General features: G+C 41.8%; 1 protein-coding gene across 1 annotated transcript in view; it reads right to left on the reverse strand.

Annotated features, from left to right (window-relative positions):
• Positions 1 to 17899, reverse strand: part of HYDIN (HYDIN axonemal central pair apparatus protein) — a 374533-nt gene that overhangs the window by 30325 nt on the left and 326309 nt on the right. Inside the window, exons 69-78 of the mRNA XM_073880040.1 lie at positions 16346 to 16564; positions 13689 to 13849; positions 11270 to 11367; positions 10298 to 10505; positions 8896 to 9108; positions 8286 to 8424; positions 7075 to 7240; positions 3765 to 3912; positions 3125 to 3332; positions 2352 to 2573 (exon numbers count right to left, since the gene is read on the reverse strand). Coding sequence (XP_073736141.1) covers positions 2352 to 2573; positions 3125 to 3332; positions 3765 to 3912; positions 7075 to 7240; positions 8286 to 8424; positions 8896 to 9108; positions 10298 to 10505; positions 11270 to 11367; positions 13689 to 13849; positions 16346 to 16564 — 1782 coding nt within the window. The remainder of the gene's footprint in view (positions 1 to 2351; positions 2574 to 3124; positions 3333 to 3764; positions 3913 to 7074; positions 7241 to 8285; positions 8425 to 8895; positions 9109 to 10297; positions 10506 to 11269; positions 11368 to 13688; positions 13850 to 16345; positions 16565 to 17899) is intronic.

The raw sequence follows: 17899 nt of genomic DNA on the forward strand, positions 1-17899 counted from the left end.
TTTGCTGTGCAGAAACTTTTGAGTTTGAGGTAGTCCCGTTTCTTTGTTTTTGTTTTTGTTGCCTGTGCATTTAGTGTCATATCGATGAAGTCACTGCCAAACCAAGGTCATGAAACTTTCCCCCGATATTGTCTTCTAGGAGCTTTATGGTTTCAGGTCTTATGTTTAAGTCTTTAATCCATTTGCAGCTGACTTCTGGGGATGGTGTAAAAGGCTCAGTTTCATTCTTTTGCATATGGATATCCAGTTTTCCCAGCATCATTTGTTGAAGAGACTCTCCTTTCCCATTGGGTATCCTTGGCACCTTGTCAAAGATCAGTTGGCCATATATATGTGCATTTGTTTCTGGGCTCCCTATTCCGTTCCACTGGTTTAGGGTCTGTCTTGATGCTGGTACTATACTATTTTGATGGTACTATACTATTTTGATATTAGCTTTATAATATATTTTGAAATCAGGATGTGTGATGCTTATAGCCTTGTTCTTTCTCAGGATTGATTTGGCTATTTGTGGTCTTTCGTGGTTTTGTATGAATTGTAGAACTGTTTTTCTGTATTTGTAAAAAAAAATTCCGTTGGGATTTTGATAGGGATTGCACTGAATCTACAGATGGCTTTGGGTAATACGGACATTGTAACAATATTAAGGCTTTCCATCCACAGAGGATGTTTTTCCATTTATTTGTGTCTTTAATTTCTTTCACCAGCATTTTGTAGTTTTCAACATACAAGTCTTTCACCACCTTAGTTAAGTTTATTCCTGAGAATTGAATCCTCTTCTGTGATATTGTAAATAAGATTATTTTCGTAATTTTCTTTTCTGGTAGCTTCTTATTAGCATATAGAAAAGCAACTGATTTTTGTTTGTTGACTTTGTGTCCTGCAACTTTACTGAGTTATTTGATTAATTCTAACAGATTTTTTTTAATTTAAAAATTTTATTTACTTATTTGATAGAGAGAGCACAAGCAGGGGGAGGGGCAGAGGAAGAGGGACAAGCAGACTTCCCCACTGACTGGGGAGCCTGATGTGGGGCTCAATTCCAGGAGCTTGAGGTCATGACCTGAGCTGAAGGCAGATGCTTAACTGACTGGGCCACCCAGGTGCCCCAATTCTAACAGATTCTTTTAATGGAATCTTTTGGGTTTTCTATATATAAGATCATGTTGTCTGCACACAGGGATAATTTTACTTCTTTCTTTCATTTGATTTGGATACCTTTTCTCTTTTTCTTGTTTCATTGCTCTGCCTAGGACTTCCAGAAGTGGTGAGAATGGGCATCCTTGCCTTGTTCCTGATCTTAAAGGAAAAGCTTTTAGCTTTTCACTAATGAGTGTGATGTTAGCTGTGAGCTTTTCATATATGACCTTTATTATGTGGGAGTACTTTCCTTCTAATCCTAGTTTGTTGAGAGTTTTTGTTATGAATTTTGTCAAATGCTTTTTGCCACTTCTATTGAAATGATCACGTGATTTTTATCCTTTATTCTGTTAATGTCAGATATCACATTAATTGATTTTTGTATGTTGAACCATCCTGGCATCTGAGAGAGAAGTCCCACTTGGTTGTAGTGTATGATCCTTTCAGTGTATTCTTGGATTTGGTTTACAGGTATTTTGTTGAGGATTTTTGTACCTATATTAATCAGGGATCTTGGCCTATGGTTTTCTTTTCTTGTGGTGACTTTCTTTGGCTTTGGTATCCAAAAGAAGTGAAATCAGGACCTTGAGGAGATATTAACACTCTCGTATTCAGTATAGCACTATTCACAGTAGTCAAGATGTGGAAACAACCTAAATGTTCATCAACAGATGAATAAAGAGAATGAGGTGTATACACACAATTCAGCCATTTTTCTTGAATAAAAGATCTTAGGATTCTTGCTAGCCCTTGGTTAATTTCAAGATTCTGAAAAAGGTTGCTTTTGCTAGTTTTTGCCAGTGTTCTCATCACTATGGAAGAGCAGTTCTTCGAAGGTCCTTCTCTGCCATTCCTGCGGACATCATAATTTCTTGTTTTTTTCATTCAATAATTTATCTTGGAAAATGTTATACATATTTTGTCTCCCTTGCTTCCTCTCCACCTCCTATCTGTCTCCCTTATTTATTTTAATAGCTGCATAGGATTCCAGTGCATGGATGGTCAACTGCTTTTCAATGGACACTTATTCACCAGGTGCCTCAACTGTGGATAAGGCCTTTATACTAGAGATTGTGAGACTATCTCCAACATGACCACTCTACAGGAGCTTCTGGCAGGGTGGAGAAGACAAGGAACATACAGGAGAGTTAATCTCTCAAGACAGAGTGCTGTGAGTGCTTTCAGGATCAGACAATGTTAAATGGTCTCACCTTGATTCTGAGTTCCAGGCCCTTCAAGACACACTTCTTAAATGGCTGGAAAGACAAGGAGGCATGTGCACTTTGTCCCACATCCACACTGCCATCAATGGGGGCAAATTCCAAGTACTGCAGCAGGGCTTTGGGGCCAGATAACTCTGCCTGGAAGCTGAAGTTGAACTTTCCAGTGTTGATAAAGCTGAGTTCACACTGAACACATTCGTTCAGCTCTACCTGAGAGACAGAGACAGAGTAGTATGTTGATGGAACGGAAATCATGGTTCCCTTCTCTGGGGTTAGGATATGTAAGATTTTGGGGAAAACTATCCTTTGGGAAATAGGAATGACAGATGATGTTAGTGAGTTGAGTATCATGGGATTAATGTAGTCAGATATTCCAGCAAGTGCTACTAAGTGTTGGGGATCCTCATACCTGAAGAGTAAGATAGCAATTTAATTTTTAGACCTCCCTTGGTAGACAAACATCTTTCCTGTATGTTTAATATAAGGATTCCTCCCTTCCCTATCATCTCTCCACCCCCTGAAATATAAAATAGGTTTTCACATCAAAACTATATGCGTTCTGAGGATGGAGATGCTTCTGGCATGTTTCTGTTCTCCTGGTCTCCCTGGCATTTGAAACAGAGAGATGCAGCTAACATTCACTTGTACTGCCTTTCCCAGCCAGTGTGGAAACAGAGAGACAGACGAGAGAGAGAGAGAGAGAGAGAGAGAGAGAGAGAGAGAGAGATAAAGAATGAAGCAAGGCTCTCTCACATTCTTACCTCATAGAAGTTGATAAGGTTAGTGTCTTTAGGAGTCAGGAGCGTGATCAAGCCAGTCCTGTCCCTGCATTTAACCTCTGCATTCATAGTGTATCCCTCAGCCTTGACATTTAAGGTCAGAGGGTGGGCTTTCTTTTTCACATTGCAGATCAAATTAAAGTTCACATCTCCTTCCTGCTTCGGTGTGAAGAAAATATCCACTGGGAACCTGGTTGGGGAAGAAGACAGCAGATGAGCTGACCAGGCCAACCTGCTATATAACCTGCTAAAGAACATGAGCCTGATGGATTAGCACATGCACTATGAGGAAAAAGCATTGCCTTTCCAAGTTACGATGAGTTTGGAAGAGGTGCCAGACACAGTGTGTCACTGCTTCATGAATTCATAGATAGCAAGGAAAAGAATATAAACAGGAGAGAAAATATTGAGAAGAAGGTCTTAAAGTTCTCAGGGCTCTACAGTTTATCAGGAACATGAACAATGGGAAATAAATACGACAGGGATGGGATTGTTCATACAAACTGTAGAGTTGGAAGAGACTCGAGACAGGGCACTCTGAAGGGAATGGATTCTCCTGGCTAGCAGGTCTAGAACCCCTGCTATTTTGGGAGGGTGTAGTCATGGGGGACTTCTTCTTTACCTGGACAGTGGTGGGATCCAGCCTTCCATGGGACATAGCACCAGGCTGTTGCTGAAACCTTCAGAATATCGGGAGTTGTCCTGGAAGGCAAAATGGAACCCCTGCTCCTCCTTGTTGATGATATGCACAGTCTCCCTGGCTTCTCTGCCTAGGGTGGAAACACCAGCCCTCAGTTGAAGGCCTCATGCCTGCTCCTGAAAGCATCTTAGCAGATACTGCTCCGCAGGCAAGAGGAAACCTTCTTAGAAAAAAACCCTTCAACTTCTTTTCTCTCTTCTTCAGTCTTTGACTACCGCTCTTCCTTCCTTCTGCTCTACAGGTGACCTTCTTCCCCTGGCGAGATTCCATCTCTTCCTTCTAGAACTTTATTCCATCAGTTGCCCGCTCCTGCTAGGCGGCGCCTCTGCCTTGGTCACAGCTGTCTTAGGTGATTCTGATGACATTATTTTCTCTCCTTGTTTCTTTGGAACTAATGCCTTCCTGCTTTTGTTAATGAGGGCTTCACCCTCCCTGGTAGGCCCCTTAACTCTGCCCATATCTTTGTCAATAGTCTCTGCATTAAATTCTTTTGCATCAGAGCTCAGGTATGTCCTGAGAGTCCTGACAGGGCCTGAATACATCTTCTGTCACTATTTTTGCTTTTTCTTACTTTCCTTGACTATTGTAGAGCATTTGTTTTTTTACATATACTTTAGAATCATTTTATTCAGTTCTCCCCTCACCTCCAGTCCTTTTGGGATTAAGGTTGCCAGATTTAGGAAATATATTTTTAGTAGAAGTATGTCCCAAATATTGCATGAGACATACTTATGTTGACATACTTACACTAAAAAATTACTCATTGCTTTCTGAAATTCAAATTAGACTATGCATCCTGTATTTTATCTGGCAACACCAGTTGGGATTCTAATTGGAACTTGATTAAACTTGCATTTAATCTTGAGAGAACTGTAAATGATCACATCTTGTTTGGGGGCTCGTTAATAAGATTTTATAGTTTGCTTCATATACGTCCTGTGCTTTTCTGGCTACATTTATCCTTAGATATTATATAGGTTTTGTTAATATTGAATGGATTTTTTGTTTCTGTTTCTAGGTGCTTATTGCTAAAAGAAAGAGAAACTATTGATTTTTACATAACTGTCTTGTATTCAACCACTAAATTATCTTGTTGATTCTAGTGGTTTGTTTTGCTTTTCTCTAGAGCCTCTTGAGGTTTTCTCTGTATGAAGTCACCAGCAACAGCAAATAAGATAGTTTTGTCTCTTTCCCCCTAATGTTTATGCCAATGATTGAATTTTCTTGTTTTATTGTATTTGCTAACTAAAATCACTAGGAAAGTATTCAATAATAATGATGATAATGAGCATCCTTGCCCAATTACTGATTTTTAACTGAAGTGGTTTCAGTGGTTTATTACAGGATAATATTTGCCTCTTGATTTTGGTTAGTCTTCTTTTTTTTGAGGAAGAGGGAGAGAGGGAGAGAGTGACTGTATGTGTGAGGGGCGTGGGAGGGAGGGGCAGAGGGAGAGAGAGAATCCCAAGCAGGCTCCACACTCAGCACAAAGCCCGATTTGGGGCTCCATCTCATGACCCTGAGATCATGACCTAAGCTGAAATCAAGAGTTGGATGCTTAACTGACTGACCCACCCAGGAGCCCCTGGTTAGTCTTCTCTCTTTAAGTTTCCCCCTCTATTCCTATCTTACTATTAGAATTTTTGCCATGGCTTTTTAGTATATATTCATATGATCATACGGTTCTTTAATCTGTTGATATCTCATCATTATGTTGAAATGTACCACCCTTGCATTCCCAGATTAAATTCTGTTTGTCTTGCTGTTGCTGTTTTTATTTATTTTATTTAATTTTAATTCCAGTTAGTTAACATAGGGTGTTATATTAGTTTCAGGTGTGCAATATAGTGATTCAACACTTTCGTACATTACCTGGTGCTTATCATGACAAGTGCATTCCTTAGTCCCCATGACCTGTTTCATCACCAGCCCTCTACGCCTCCCCCTGGCAACCGTCTGTTTGTTCTCTATAGTTAAGAGTGCTGTTATTATTCTTATGCTATATTGCCCATTTATTTGTTCAAAACCTTCTGAAACATCATAATCTCCTCCCACCTACTTATATGTATCAGTACAAGAAATGTATGGAAATATTACTAATAAACTGTTAACATGGGTTTCCCTTGATGGAAAGGATGGGTGGAGAGAGATTAAAATTTTCCTTATATAACAGATTGATTGTCTTATTATAAAGAATATCACTTTTCTAAATATAAGAATCTAATAAGTTACTAAAACATCCTCTGGCTTTAGTTGTATTTTACACACACACACACACACACACACACACACCCCACATCCATGTCATGTGATAAGGGACCTGGTGACCACTTCCTTTATTTCCTTCAGGTCTCTGATCAAATGTCACTTTCCCATTGCCTCCTGGCATCCTTTATTCTCCCTACCCTGCTTTATTCTTCTCTAGAATACTTATTAACATCTGACATGCTATATATTTTTCTTTTTTCTTTTTGGGTAGTCTGCTTTCTTTTTTCTTTTTTAGATTTTATTTATTTGTCAGAGAGAATGAGAGAGAGCGAGCGAGCAAGAATGAGAGCGAGTGCAGAAGCAGGGGGAGTGGCAGGCAGAGGGAGAAGCAGGCTCCTTACCGAGCAAGGAGCCTGATGTGGACTCAATCCCCGGACCCTGGGATCATGACCTGAGCTGAAAGCAGACGCTTAACCCAGGCATCCCTTGGTGGTCTGCTTTCTATTACTAGACTGTAACCACCGTGAGGATGGGGACTTTGGCTTTACCGACGGCATTCTCAGCTCACAGAAGAGTGCCTGGGTCATACAAGGGGCCCAGAGATATTTGTTGAGCTGAATAAATGCATGAAAGGATGGCAGAGAAATCTGACCACTGTGGCACAGACTGAGAGGCAAACAAATACAGCCCATCCTCCAGAGGCACATGCAAGTAAGATGGGGATAACGTGAGGCTCTGGAAATGGATGCAGCCAGTCCGGGTCTTCAAGGAATCTAACAAGTAGGATCTGTAGCAAGGCTCCTACATTTTCTTAGGTTATTAGTGTGTGGGTTTAGAAGATAGCTGATGGAAATTAGATTGAGAGGTAAATATTTCATGGCTTTGCGAACAGTGATAGAGTACCTCTGGCACCAGGAAAAGTTTTCCACCCAAGTCTGCTCCCGGAGCTCATTGCTGAGTCAGCCCTACTCCTCCCGCTCACAGGTCACACCAACTCAAACATAAACCAACAGGGCAGCCTTACCAATGAGGAGACAACTGAAGTTGAGGTGTGACTTGTCCAGATTGATGAGAGGATCAGTGGCTTTGCCTACCAGTAGGAAAGGGACGGTGATGTTGTGTTCGGGGATTAAGAAAGTCCAGAATGCTTCTGTGATGTCCAGATGGAAAGGTGTGAACTGGAAGATAATCTAAGAAGACAGTTTGGAACAGAAGGGTAAAAAGCGTTTCTTTTTGCTTGCTCCACATGCCCTTGGAGGCTTACGGGTGCTGGGGTTATGATGGCTGACGTTACCAGGTCACCCCTACCTTTCTACTGTCTCCGTGAAGGCATGTAAGTGTGGCTGTTCCAGCAATATCAATGTGTGTTTGCCCTGCCCACAGGACCCCCCTGAGAGGTCTACCCCACCCATAGCCTCTGATGGCTGGGCTGCCGTATTTCACACCATGTCTTTGTTTGGTATGTAAAAATAGAATCTGAGAGAAATATGGAATTTTCGCTTTTCCTAAAAAGGTTGGGAAAATTGGCAACCCTGGGTCTACTTGTCTATGTGTGTTCATCTGACAGAGAAGCACGGCAGCCAGCCAGTGCTGGGCTCAGCGTTCCGTGTCATCGTTCCCTTGGCTTGCTCCATTCATTTGTGGGACCTTCCTGAAGGCATTTGAATTCTTAATTTCTATTTCATGGATTTATTTCTGCCTCCGAGATTCTCTGTGGAACTTACAGGATATGGGGCCCATAGATCTGTTTTCGCCAATGAATTCATGCTTCATTAAGTCTGACCCCATACCCACTACCACTGTGTAAACTTGAGGACTGAGCTGTGGGACAGGACTCACTTTTCTGTTTTGCCCTTTGGCCCAACCAAGTAAAAACACATCTGTATCCTTTTACCACTGTCAGTCCCTTGGGAAAAAAATAAGTCTTCCTGTTACTCTATGGGTCCTAGTGCCCATTAGTGCCCAGCTCCCCTTGCCCGCTTTAATAGTTTCAGTTTTTAAAACTGCAAATGCTAGAGCTCTCCATCTCTCTATGGCCAACCAAGAGAGCTCAGGTCTGTCCTGTTCATGAGGACTGCCTAATGTCTATGCCATTCAAGAAATACTTATTGATTGATGCATACTTGGGCTGTCCTCCCTCACTCTACCTATGGTCTACAGCACACGTGCTAAGCAGAGGGAGAGAGAGAGAATGATTAAAGTCCTTGGTCTGGTGGTCTTCATTCACACACATACCTCAGCTTTCTTTTCCGGGTGGACAAAGCCCTTCTCTGTAAGGCATGTGAAGGCTGGAGGGTTCTGGAGACTTTCAGTTTCTTCGGAGATCCAGCAGAAGGTGTAAGTGCTATTAGTGGGGTTCAGGATTGTAAAAGTCCTGATCGAGGGGGAAGAATTGATAGCAGAGAGTGAAATGGGGGGTTGAGGAATAACAGAAACTTTCCTACGACCTTCCCTAGCACAGTCCCCCTATCTGGGAAGTAGAACTTGTCTGGGCACTTCATTACCATAGAAATGAAAACTGCATCTCAACTGGGGCTCCAGACTATGGCTAGAGTTTTGGACTTTGGAGTAATAACGATGCCCAGGGTGCTTCTGCCCCAGTGATCCTCTGTGGTTAAGGTGGTGGTCAGAGATTCTATGTTTATGTCTTCCAAATTTTCCCCAGTGTTGATGCTAAGGAGACAAAATCCAGCTTTCTTACTGGAGCAGTTCTCCGAAGTCCAACCCCAGTAGTTCAAGCCTGCTTCTAGGAATTAGCCTCACTGACTTCCCTGAATTCTTCCTCTACGTTCTGTAGAAGGAATGACTGATAGGAACTCAACTGATGCAAACCTAGGCAACTCACCGAAGGCTCTTCCCTCCTATGCCCACACTGGTGAACTCAATCACCCGGGTGTTTGAGTCCAGAGCCCCACCACTAGGCCCTCGGAGATCTGGGTTGCGCCGATGACCGCTGATATAGTCGGAGTGTTTCAGGTCAAAATGGCAGAAGGGCAAGAAGCTCCGCCCTTTTGTCGATAGGACTGGACCTTGCTCTCCAGGCGGCAAGTTGGGAATCCTGAGAGGATAAGGTTACTTATTCTTACTTATTTTTAAATCAATCATTGCTTTCTGAGTTGGGTGGAAATGAATTATTATATCCAACAGAATGTGAGCTCCATGAAAGCAGACATTGGGTCTGTCCTGGTCAACAACATAATCTCAGTCCCTGAACAGTGCATGGTACATGGTAGGTGTTCATTCATTAACTGTTGAGTGGATGAATGCATGAATGGGCTGAGGAGGAGGAGGCTGAATTCTGGCTCCTTTTCTGTATCTAAGTGTGGCCCCAAGTTATCCCTCCAGTAGTGGTGACAAAATCTCCCTGCTGTAAATTGAGCAGAGAATCTTACCCTCTGGGTCCTCTCATAGGCATCTCCTGTCAACGAACATTGACAGAGAAATCCTAGAAGAGTAGTCTCATCTCCTCAGAAAAGGTGAACTGGATGTGAGCAGACTTAGCCCCAGCACCAAGTTTAGGTAGCCCAGACATAGGAGGGGTCCCTGTGGTGGATTGCAGGGGCTCCACAAGGCTCTTATGGCTCACATAGTTCTCGCTACCCCATGCCAGCGTTCATACAGTTCCTCTATAAGGTGGGTGTTCTGCATGGAGCTTTCCTGGGAAAGCACATCCGAGGTTTTCATTGCTAGAAGTTACTGGATTGGCTTTTCTAGAATTGGGTGTGGGCACCCTCTATTCCTCACTGATGTATCAGGTCCACTGCCTCCACTACCACCATGTGGGTGTATTGTGCTTATTGTGTGCCAGGTTCTGTGCTAAGTCTTCATGTGAATTGACTCATTTAATGTTCATGGCGACTGTACAAGGTGGGTATTCTTGTTTGCTTTCTACATGAGGAAACCAAGTGTCAGAAAAGTTACAAGAAAGTTTTTTTTTTAAGTTCATACATGCCCAAGGACTGGAACCCATCTATCTGTCAGCCATTGTGTTGTTCAGTGGAATTCTGAATGTGGCTGGGAAGGGGGAAGGGGGCAGGAGGAAGAGTCTAGAGAGTGTTGGTGAGTAATACAAAAGACCCAATTCTCCGTATCTTCCAAATCCTGGCCCCTTTGAATCTTCCCAAAGGGAAATGTGACAGTTTGGGGGCTGTGGAGGGGGCCAAAGGCTGGACAGAATGGTGGTAGTGGTGGGACAGAAGAGAGGATAGGAGATGCAGAGCTTTGTTCTGGGGAGCACGTCTCCTTACTGGCAGAAAAGATTGCCCTCGAAGTCTCCAACCTCCAGCGGGGAGAATTTCACTTTGAGCTTCTGAGTCTTCCCTGCAGGCACAGTGCCTGAGGAGGGCTCCACAGAGAAGGGTGGCAGGGAAACTTCGTTCCAGGGGTCGATGGCACTGTCCAGGGTGCTGACCGTGTGCAGTGTGCCCTGGCTAAGTTGGTCTTTTTGAGAGGAACCTGGGGGCCAACAGAGACAGCCAGTGATATTCAGCATTTGCAGTGGGAGGGCAGGTGGAAGGCAGCCCACTCACAGGTCCTGAGGGACCCTCTGTGGGGTCTGTGGGCTCACCTCTTCAACAGGTATACTTAATTTTGGGCACTAGGGGTAAGGAATTGGCTCGTATCTCTTGTAGGAGATTCATGAAAATACTTCTATGAATTCTATCAAGTTTCTAAAGTTTTTCCTTTTGGCTCAAAGGGGTGGGTCAAGGAGATGTCTCTGGGTCTTCTGCCTTAAGAATAATGGGCTGTGAACATAATTTTTGGAGAATCATTGTTTTAAACTAGGGGTTCACAATCTGGGGGCCCATGGATAAGGGCCCATTCAAAAGGTCTGTGAGTCTCCAAAACTGCAACAACAGTAATGAGTATTTGTCCACCAAGTGTTGAGCCCTTTCCCAAGTGCTTTATGTGTATCAAATTGGGTATGGGTATGTATTTCCTTGGGGAGACAGTTCATAGCTTCTGCAAGGGTCTGTAATGTCCCAAGAGGCTAAGGCCTGAAAAACAAGATTCCTAGGGCTCTGTGGCCAGGGTGCTGGCCTAGTGGATGGCCAGGGTCCAGGCTCCAGGAGGAGAGAGGTCAGCTCTTGAGTTTCTCAGGCCCGTTTGACTCTGCAGACACCATGAGACATTTGCTCTGCTTCTCCTTGGCTACTGAGAGGGCCATTGGAGCAGTGCTCACTGCTCCATGAACAAGGCTCTCCTACTAATTGGTTTACCTTGGTTATCTGGCATTGCAAAACTGACAGCCTTTGCAGTCTCTTCTGAGACCCAGTTGAATTCCAGCTGCACATTTCCTGAATTAATCAGTTCAAACCTGCAGATAGATCAGAGAATGGATTTGAGAAATGTGCTGTCAATGATGTTTTCCCTGTCTGCACATTATCTATACTGTTATTCAACTTTTTAAGTCATCACTGTGTTTCTTAAACATTTTTTCAAAAGGCAAGTTTTAAACATTTTATCTGACATCATGCATTTGCTATGTTAGTTATATTTTCTTCTAAAACACATAGAATATATACATAGCTATTAAAAGTAAAAATATCCAAAGGTTTAGCACTGAAAATCATCTGGCACACCACCAGTACCCTATGCAATGAGCTCTCAGCCTGCATTGCTGTAACCCTGAAACATTTCCATGAGAGAGGAATCAAAATGTGTTTCCCATGACAATATCTTCTTTAGGTGCAAATTCTATAGTCCCTCCCTTCCTGAATCATCTCCCATGGGAAACAATGTCCCTGTGGTCAGAGGCTGTTTGACCCCTGCCTGCGATTCCTTCACTGGCTAAGACTTGTCTCAAATTCTGAATTAGTGGAGCCTTTTCTTGCCTCAAGTTTCTCTGCATCTAAGAGAAGAACAGGAGATAGAAGCTTTTTCTGGAATCACTTTTAAACTTGATCACAATCACAGCAGAAGGATGAGGCCTTGGCACAAGAAACTGATTGTGTTAGAGAAAGAAACACAAGTAGCTATTCCTAGTTTTAGGGAAGTTGTAGGAGTTGAAAGTTTGGGAGTGGGGTGTGGTAGGGTGTAAGGATTAGGTTTCCATTATCCAGTACAGGTAGACCATGCAGATACACCCAAAGTCAAGTGCTTTGACTTCAGGAGCTTGTGTTTATTGTGTACAAGTATGAGTACTGGTCATTATCTTAAAGAAAACTTGTATAAAGTAGAGAAATCTTGGTGGTACAGAATACTTCTGATAAAAAAAGTTCTTGGTTTAGATTGGGATTGGCAAACTTTTTTTACAAAGGGCAAGACAGCACGTTTTTTTGGCTTTGTGTACCATAGGTCTTTGTAGCAACTACTCACTTTGCTCTTTCAGCCACAGACAACACATAAACAGATGGGCATGGCTGTGGCCAAAAGAAACCTTATTTACAACAATAGGCAGCTGGCCGGATTTGGTCCATGGGCCACAGTTTGCCAACCCCTGCTTTAGGTAAAACAGGTATCAGCAGAAGCTCTCCCTTTCTGTCTTATCTCATTTGGTTCTATAATAATTTGAGAGAACATGTAAAGTGTAACAAATGCAAGATGAGTTGAACAAGTTAATTACTAATTCTTACAAAGTTGAAATGTCAGTGGTTTACATTTTTGTGCTTGTAATTCTCAAAGAATAGTCTTTCTCTGTCTTTGTGTATGATGCTCTCTCTGCCTAGAAGGCCCTTTTTTCTCACTCACTTCTTCACCTGGCTACCTCCTATTCATCCTCCACAATTCAACAGGGGCACTGCTTCATCTGGGACGTCTTCCCTTACGTGCTGTCTGCTTTCTCATTCCCCCCACATCTTAGTCTGCTTTAGGTATTTTCACAGCACACACAGGACACGGCCCTTGCAACCATCAATTCACCTATTTTCACCCATCCCCCCACCGCCCACCATGAGCTCCTTAAGAGGGGGACCCACGAAATCCTGCATTCCCATGTGTGAGTTCACATAACTCTTTCTTTCTAAGGACAATTTTAACTTTGAATGAACTTTTTAGCTCTGTTTCCCTGGAAACCTGATGAAGGAGAAATACCAGTTGTATCATTAGGCAACATTGTTTATAGTAAAAAATGACCCCTGATTGGTAAATTGCATCTGGTCTGGGGGGGATGATACCTCCCTGAAGGGAAGCCATAGCTTTGGGGTCCTCTGAGTGTAGTGACTCTTGGTAACTGGGCATGTCCCCTGCAGGGATCCTAGAAGCTGTACCTATGGAATGGTTATGAGGAGTGTTGCCTTCTGTAGGTTGTGGGCCTTCGAAGCTGAGACGGACCCATTGCCATCAGTGTGGATATTGTCCAACTGTGACCCGGGGTCGGGGAGAAAAGAACTGTTCCTGGGTGGTGGTGTGAACTGTTACTGCAAGGACGGTCCCCACTGAAGCTGATGGCCAGATGCTGTCCCCTCCTCCCTAGCGGACTGTGTTTCCTGGCCTATATCTTGATTTCAAGTGTGAACTTCCATAGCTTTGTGGGCCTGAAGGATTCACTGCAGCCACAGAGTTACTCTGATGTGTGCCACGTGGCTCTGATGCCTGGTATGTGCTGTCGTAGACACTGAATAAATGTGTGGTGGAGTGGGGGCAAATGATAAAATCAAAGAGCTTCTCTGTGAGGGTGGGGGGCTCTCGAAGACTCACTCAAACACTCGGGTCTGGTAAACCAGCGTTTCTTTAAAGTGCACGTTGCTTGTTTGGCATCCATACGAAGCGTAATTCACATTGGCACTGATCTGAAGATGAAGTTCTCGATAGTTCTCTTCTACTACAGAATGGGTGGGCTCAGGGTCTGTCTCTATCACCTGTAACAAAGGTGGGGCCAGTTGACTCACAGGAATAAAGGGCTGTGGGGGAGCACAGTACTATATTTTACCCATGCAAATTAACTCAAGTTCCAGAAATAAATGATTCAGGCAAACCTAAATGACTCTTAAATGGGGAAGGAAGCAAATTACTGAGAGTAGTAAGATTGCAGAGACATGAGTTTTTTGGTTAGATGGACTCAGAAGAAGGCAGAAGAAAGGAAATCATAAAGATAGGGACAGATATCAATGAAATCAAAAATAAATAAAAAAACAGAGAGGACCAAGGAAGCCAAAAATTGTTTATTTGGAATGACTTAAAAAGTCTTTGGTAAGATTGATCAAGAAAAAAATGAATAAATACAAATAACCAATACCAAAAATGAAAAGGACATCACCACCAACCCTACAGATTTAAATAGATGATAAGAAAATATTATAAATAATTTTATGAAAATACATATGAAAACCTAGTGGAAGGGCAAATTCCTAGAAAAATAATTTAATAAAATTGACTCAAGAACAAATCAAAAGCCTGAAGAGTCCTAACACTATTAAAGAATCTGAATACTAGGAAAAAAATCTTAAAGAAGACCTAAATAAAGAGATAAAATTTGTTAAGAGAAAGGACAAATTAATATTATAAAATTGTTAATTTTTCCTAAACTGACTTATGGATGCAATCCAATTCCAATCAAGTTTCCATTAGGGTTTCCTCAGTACTTGGTTAGTGGATTCCAAAATTAGATAGAAAAATAAAGGACCAAGAATAACTAAAACACTTCAGAACAAAACAGTGTGGAAAAGGGACTTCCCTTCCAGATATCAAGGCTGATTGTGAAGCTACAGAAATTGAGGCAGGGTAAAACTGGCATAGGGGTAGACAAATTGACATTGAAGTAGAATACTGAGACAAGAAACATCCCAGGTATGTATGAAGTTTAGATGACAAGGGAGTCATGGCAGATCACTAGGAAACATAAGGGCTAAACAGAAAAAGGGATTTGGCCAGGTTAGTTATCTAGATGGAAAACTATGAAATTGGATCCTTGCCTCACACCATACATAAAATCCAAGTGGGCCAAGGGCTTAAATATAAACAGCAAAGTTCTTAAACCTAAAAAAAAAAAAAAAGCACATTTTCTCTTCCCTGGTAGGGAAGGGTTTAAAAATAAGACACAAAAAATAATAAATATAGAAGATGAGATTAATAAACGTGACTATATTAAGAATTTTTTTTTGTTCATCAAAAGATACATCAAAGGAAGTGAAAAGATAAGCTTTAGATTTGGTGAAGATGTTTGCAGACAAATAATAGGAAGGAATAGCAGAGTTTATAAAAAATAAAATAACTCATACAAAGGACAAGCATCAGAACTGAAAAATAGGCAAAAAGCATTTATATAAGAGATAACTAGCATGGCCAATAATCATATGAAGACATATTCAATTTTATCAGTCATTAGGGAAATGCAAAGTAGCCCCCAAATGAGATCATTTCCCATTCACTTAAATGATAAAAATCAAGAGGTCTGGCAATGCCAAGTTGTGGAGAGAATGTGGATCAGTAAGATGTCTTTGCCAGGAGTGTACATTGGTACAGCCATTTGGAAAACATTTGGGCATTACCTTGGAAAGCTGAAATTCACATATCCTATGACTTGGCAATTCCACTTCTAGGAATATTAACTTTTGCAAATGAACACCGTTTGACATGAACAATAATGTTCACAGAAACACTGTGCATGATAGCAAAATTGTAAATAATTTTCAAAAGAAGAATGAATGATAAATAATAATAATGGAATTTTATATAGCAGTGAAAGTGGATATACTATAGCCACATGCAACAATATGGATCACAAGAAATCTAACCTTTTCAAAAACTAAAGTTAAAAACTACAACTAAACAGTATGCCTTTTTGGATGCATAGGTTGAAAAAAAAAGAACAAACCAAAAATCAAGGGAATAAGTAAATGAGATTCAGAATGGTGATTGTGTTTAAGACAGGAGGCAGGGGGATGGAATGGCTGAGAAGCACACAGGTAATCCATGTTCTACTTCCTATGTTGGGTGTGAGTTCATCTCTGTTTGTTCTACCATTCAAAAGAAACCAATCAAGGACTAATTAAGAGAGGGGCATGCTTGGATCACAGATGAGATTCTGTCAGGAACCAGAGATTCTAACTAATTTAATTCTGGACACCCGAGGGAAAGAGGAACTGACCGAAAGGCTAGGCATGGTCCTGTTGAAAAAGTGGGAGGACTTGCTGCATGAGGCATCCAGACTGAAACTAAAGCTGGACGTATCAAGATGTGTGGGTCGTGGGGCCGGCAGGAGGCATGCTTGTAAGTTCAGTTTATCACTTCTGAAATCAAGGTCAAGTAGAATGGGAAACTTTTTTTTTTTGTGAAGGAAGGCAATGATGAGACATTGAAGTGGAAAGCAGCAGGCCCCCAGCCATGGCAGATCTGTGCCTGATGTCCTCACTCACCTTTCGTTTTGTAGTGAAAGTCCCACGTGGGTTTCTGAGCACATCCACCCACTTGACCGTGCGCATGCGGTCATCCCAGTCAGGGATCTGGTCTGCAGGGAGCTGAAACATGATCCTGGACAGCTTGCACTTGGCCCCCATCTTCTTCAGACTGATGGGCACGTCTGACTTCATGGTCACCACTATGTCCTTGGCACACCCAGGGTGGAGGTGGCCAATCTGGGGAAGAGCCTGGTGTTAGTATTTTTGGGAATCCAAGCTGGAGGACTTTTGCTACCTGATGGTGATATTCTAGAGAAGGGGTAGAGCCAAAAGTCTTGGCAAAAAATACATTTAAACCTGCCTATGTAGATGGTCTTAAATACATACAAGAGGTTCTTAGAAATACAAGCCTAAAAACAAAAGCAGCTAATATTTATCAAACTGTTACTTGCCTAGGGCACTATTCTAAACCTTTACACAATTCTGCTAATCCCCACAACAACCCTATGGGATATACAGCCATTTCCCCTATTTCATAGGCATGGAAACTTGTAACTTGTTCATGGTCCTCCCATGATTAGAAGAGCTGGATTCAGCCCCCGACAGTATGGAGCCAGGTACCATGCTCTTAACTACCTGTGCTTCTTCACCACTATGACCTTTATGAATCAGGGACAGATGCACACAGTACGTTAGCAGTTCTCAGAGTGTGATCAGATGACCCTTGGGACCCCTAAGACCTTTTTCAGGAGCTCACAAGGTCAAAACTACTTTCATCATAATATTAAGATGTTAGTTGACTTTTTCACTCTCATTTTCTCAAGAGTATACAATGGAACTTTCTAGAGGTTACATGACATACGATATTATAGCAGATCAAATGGAAAAGCAAATAGGAGAATCTAGCTACTTCTATTAAGCCAGATATTAAAGAGATTTGTAAAACTGTGAAATAATGCCACTCTTCTTTCACTAATTTTTTTATTTTGGAAAACAGCCATTTTCATAAAAATATGGTATTTATATTAACATTAATGGGTTTATTATTTAAAAATGGATAACTATGGACTCTGAGAAACAAACTGAGAGTTCTAGAGGGGAGGGGCGTGGGGGGATGGGTTAGCCTGGTGATGGGTATTAAAGAGGGCACGTATTGAATGGAGCACTTGGTGTTATATGCAAACAATGAATCATGGAACACTACATCAAAAACTAATGATGTAACGTATGGTGATTAACATAATAAAATAAAATAAAATAAATGGATAAATACATATTTTCAGATATTCTCAGTTTTAAATGCTAATATGGTAAATATCAATAGACATAACCCACATAAACAAAAGCTTTTTGGGGGTTCCTGAATAATGTTTAATTGGGTAAAGGAGTCCTGAGTCCAGAAAGGCTGAGATTCACTGAAATATACCAGATAAATGGGAAATCTAATGTGGTCTATAGCATAAAATCATTGATGGTTTAGCACACACACACACACACACACACACACACACACACAAACACACATATATAATAGTCCTATCATGTTTCTGACAGATCTAAAAACTCTCCCTC

The sequence above is a fragment of the Callorhinus ursinus genome, unplaced genomic scaffold (genome assembly GCF_003265705.2).
Source record: "Callorhinus ursinus isolate GAN/ISIS: 27379988/994484 unplaced genomic scaffold, GSC_fseal_2.0 scaffold37, whole genome shotgun sequence".
Taxonomy (NCBI): Eukaryota; Metazoa; Chordata; class Mammalia; order Carnivora; family Otariidae; genus Callorhinus; species Callorhinus ursinus.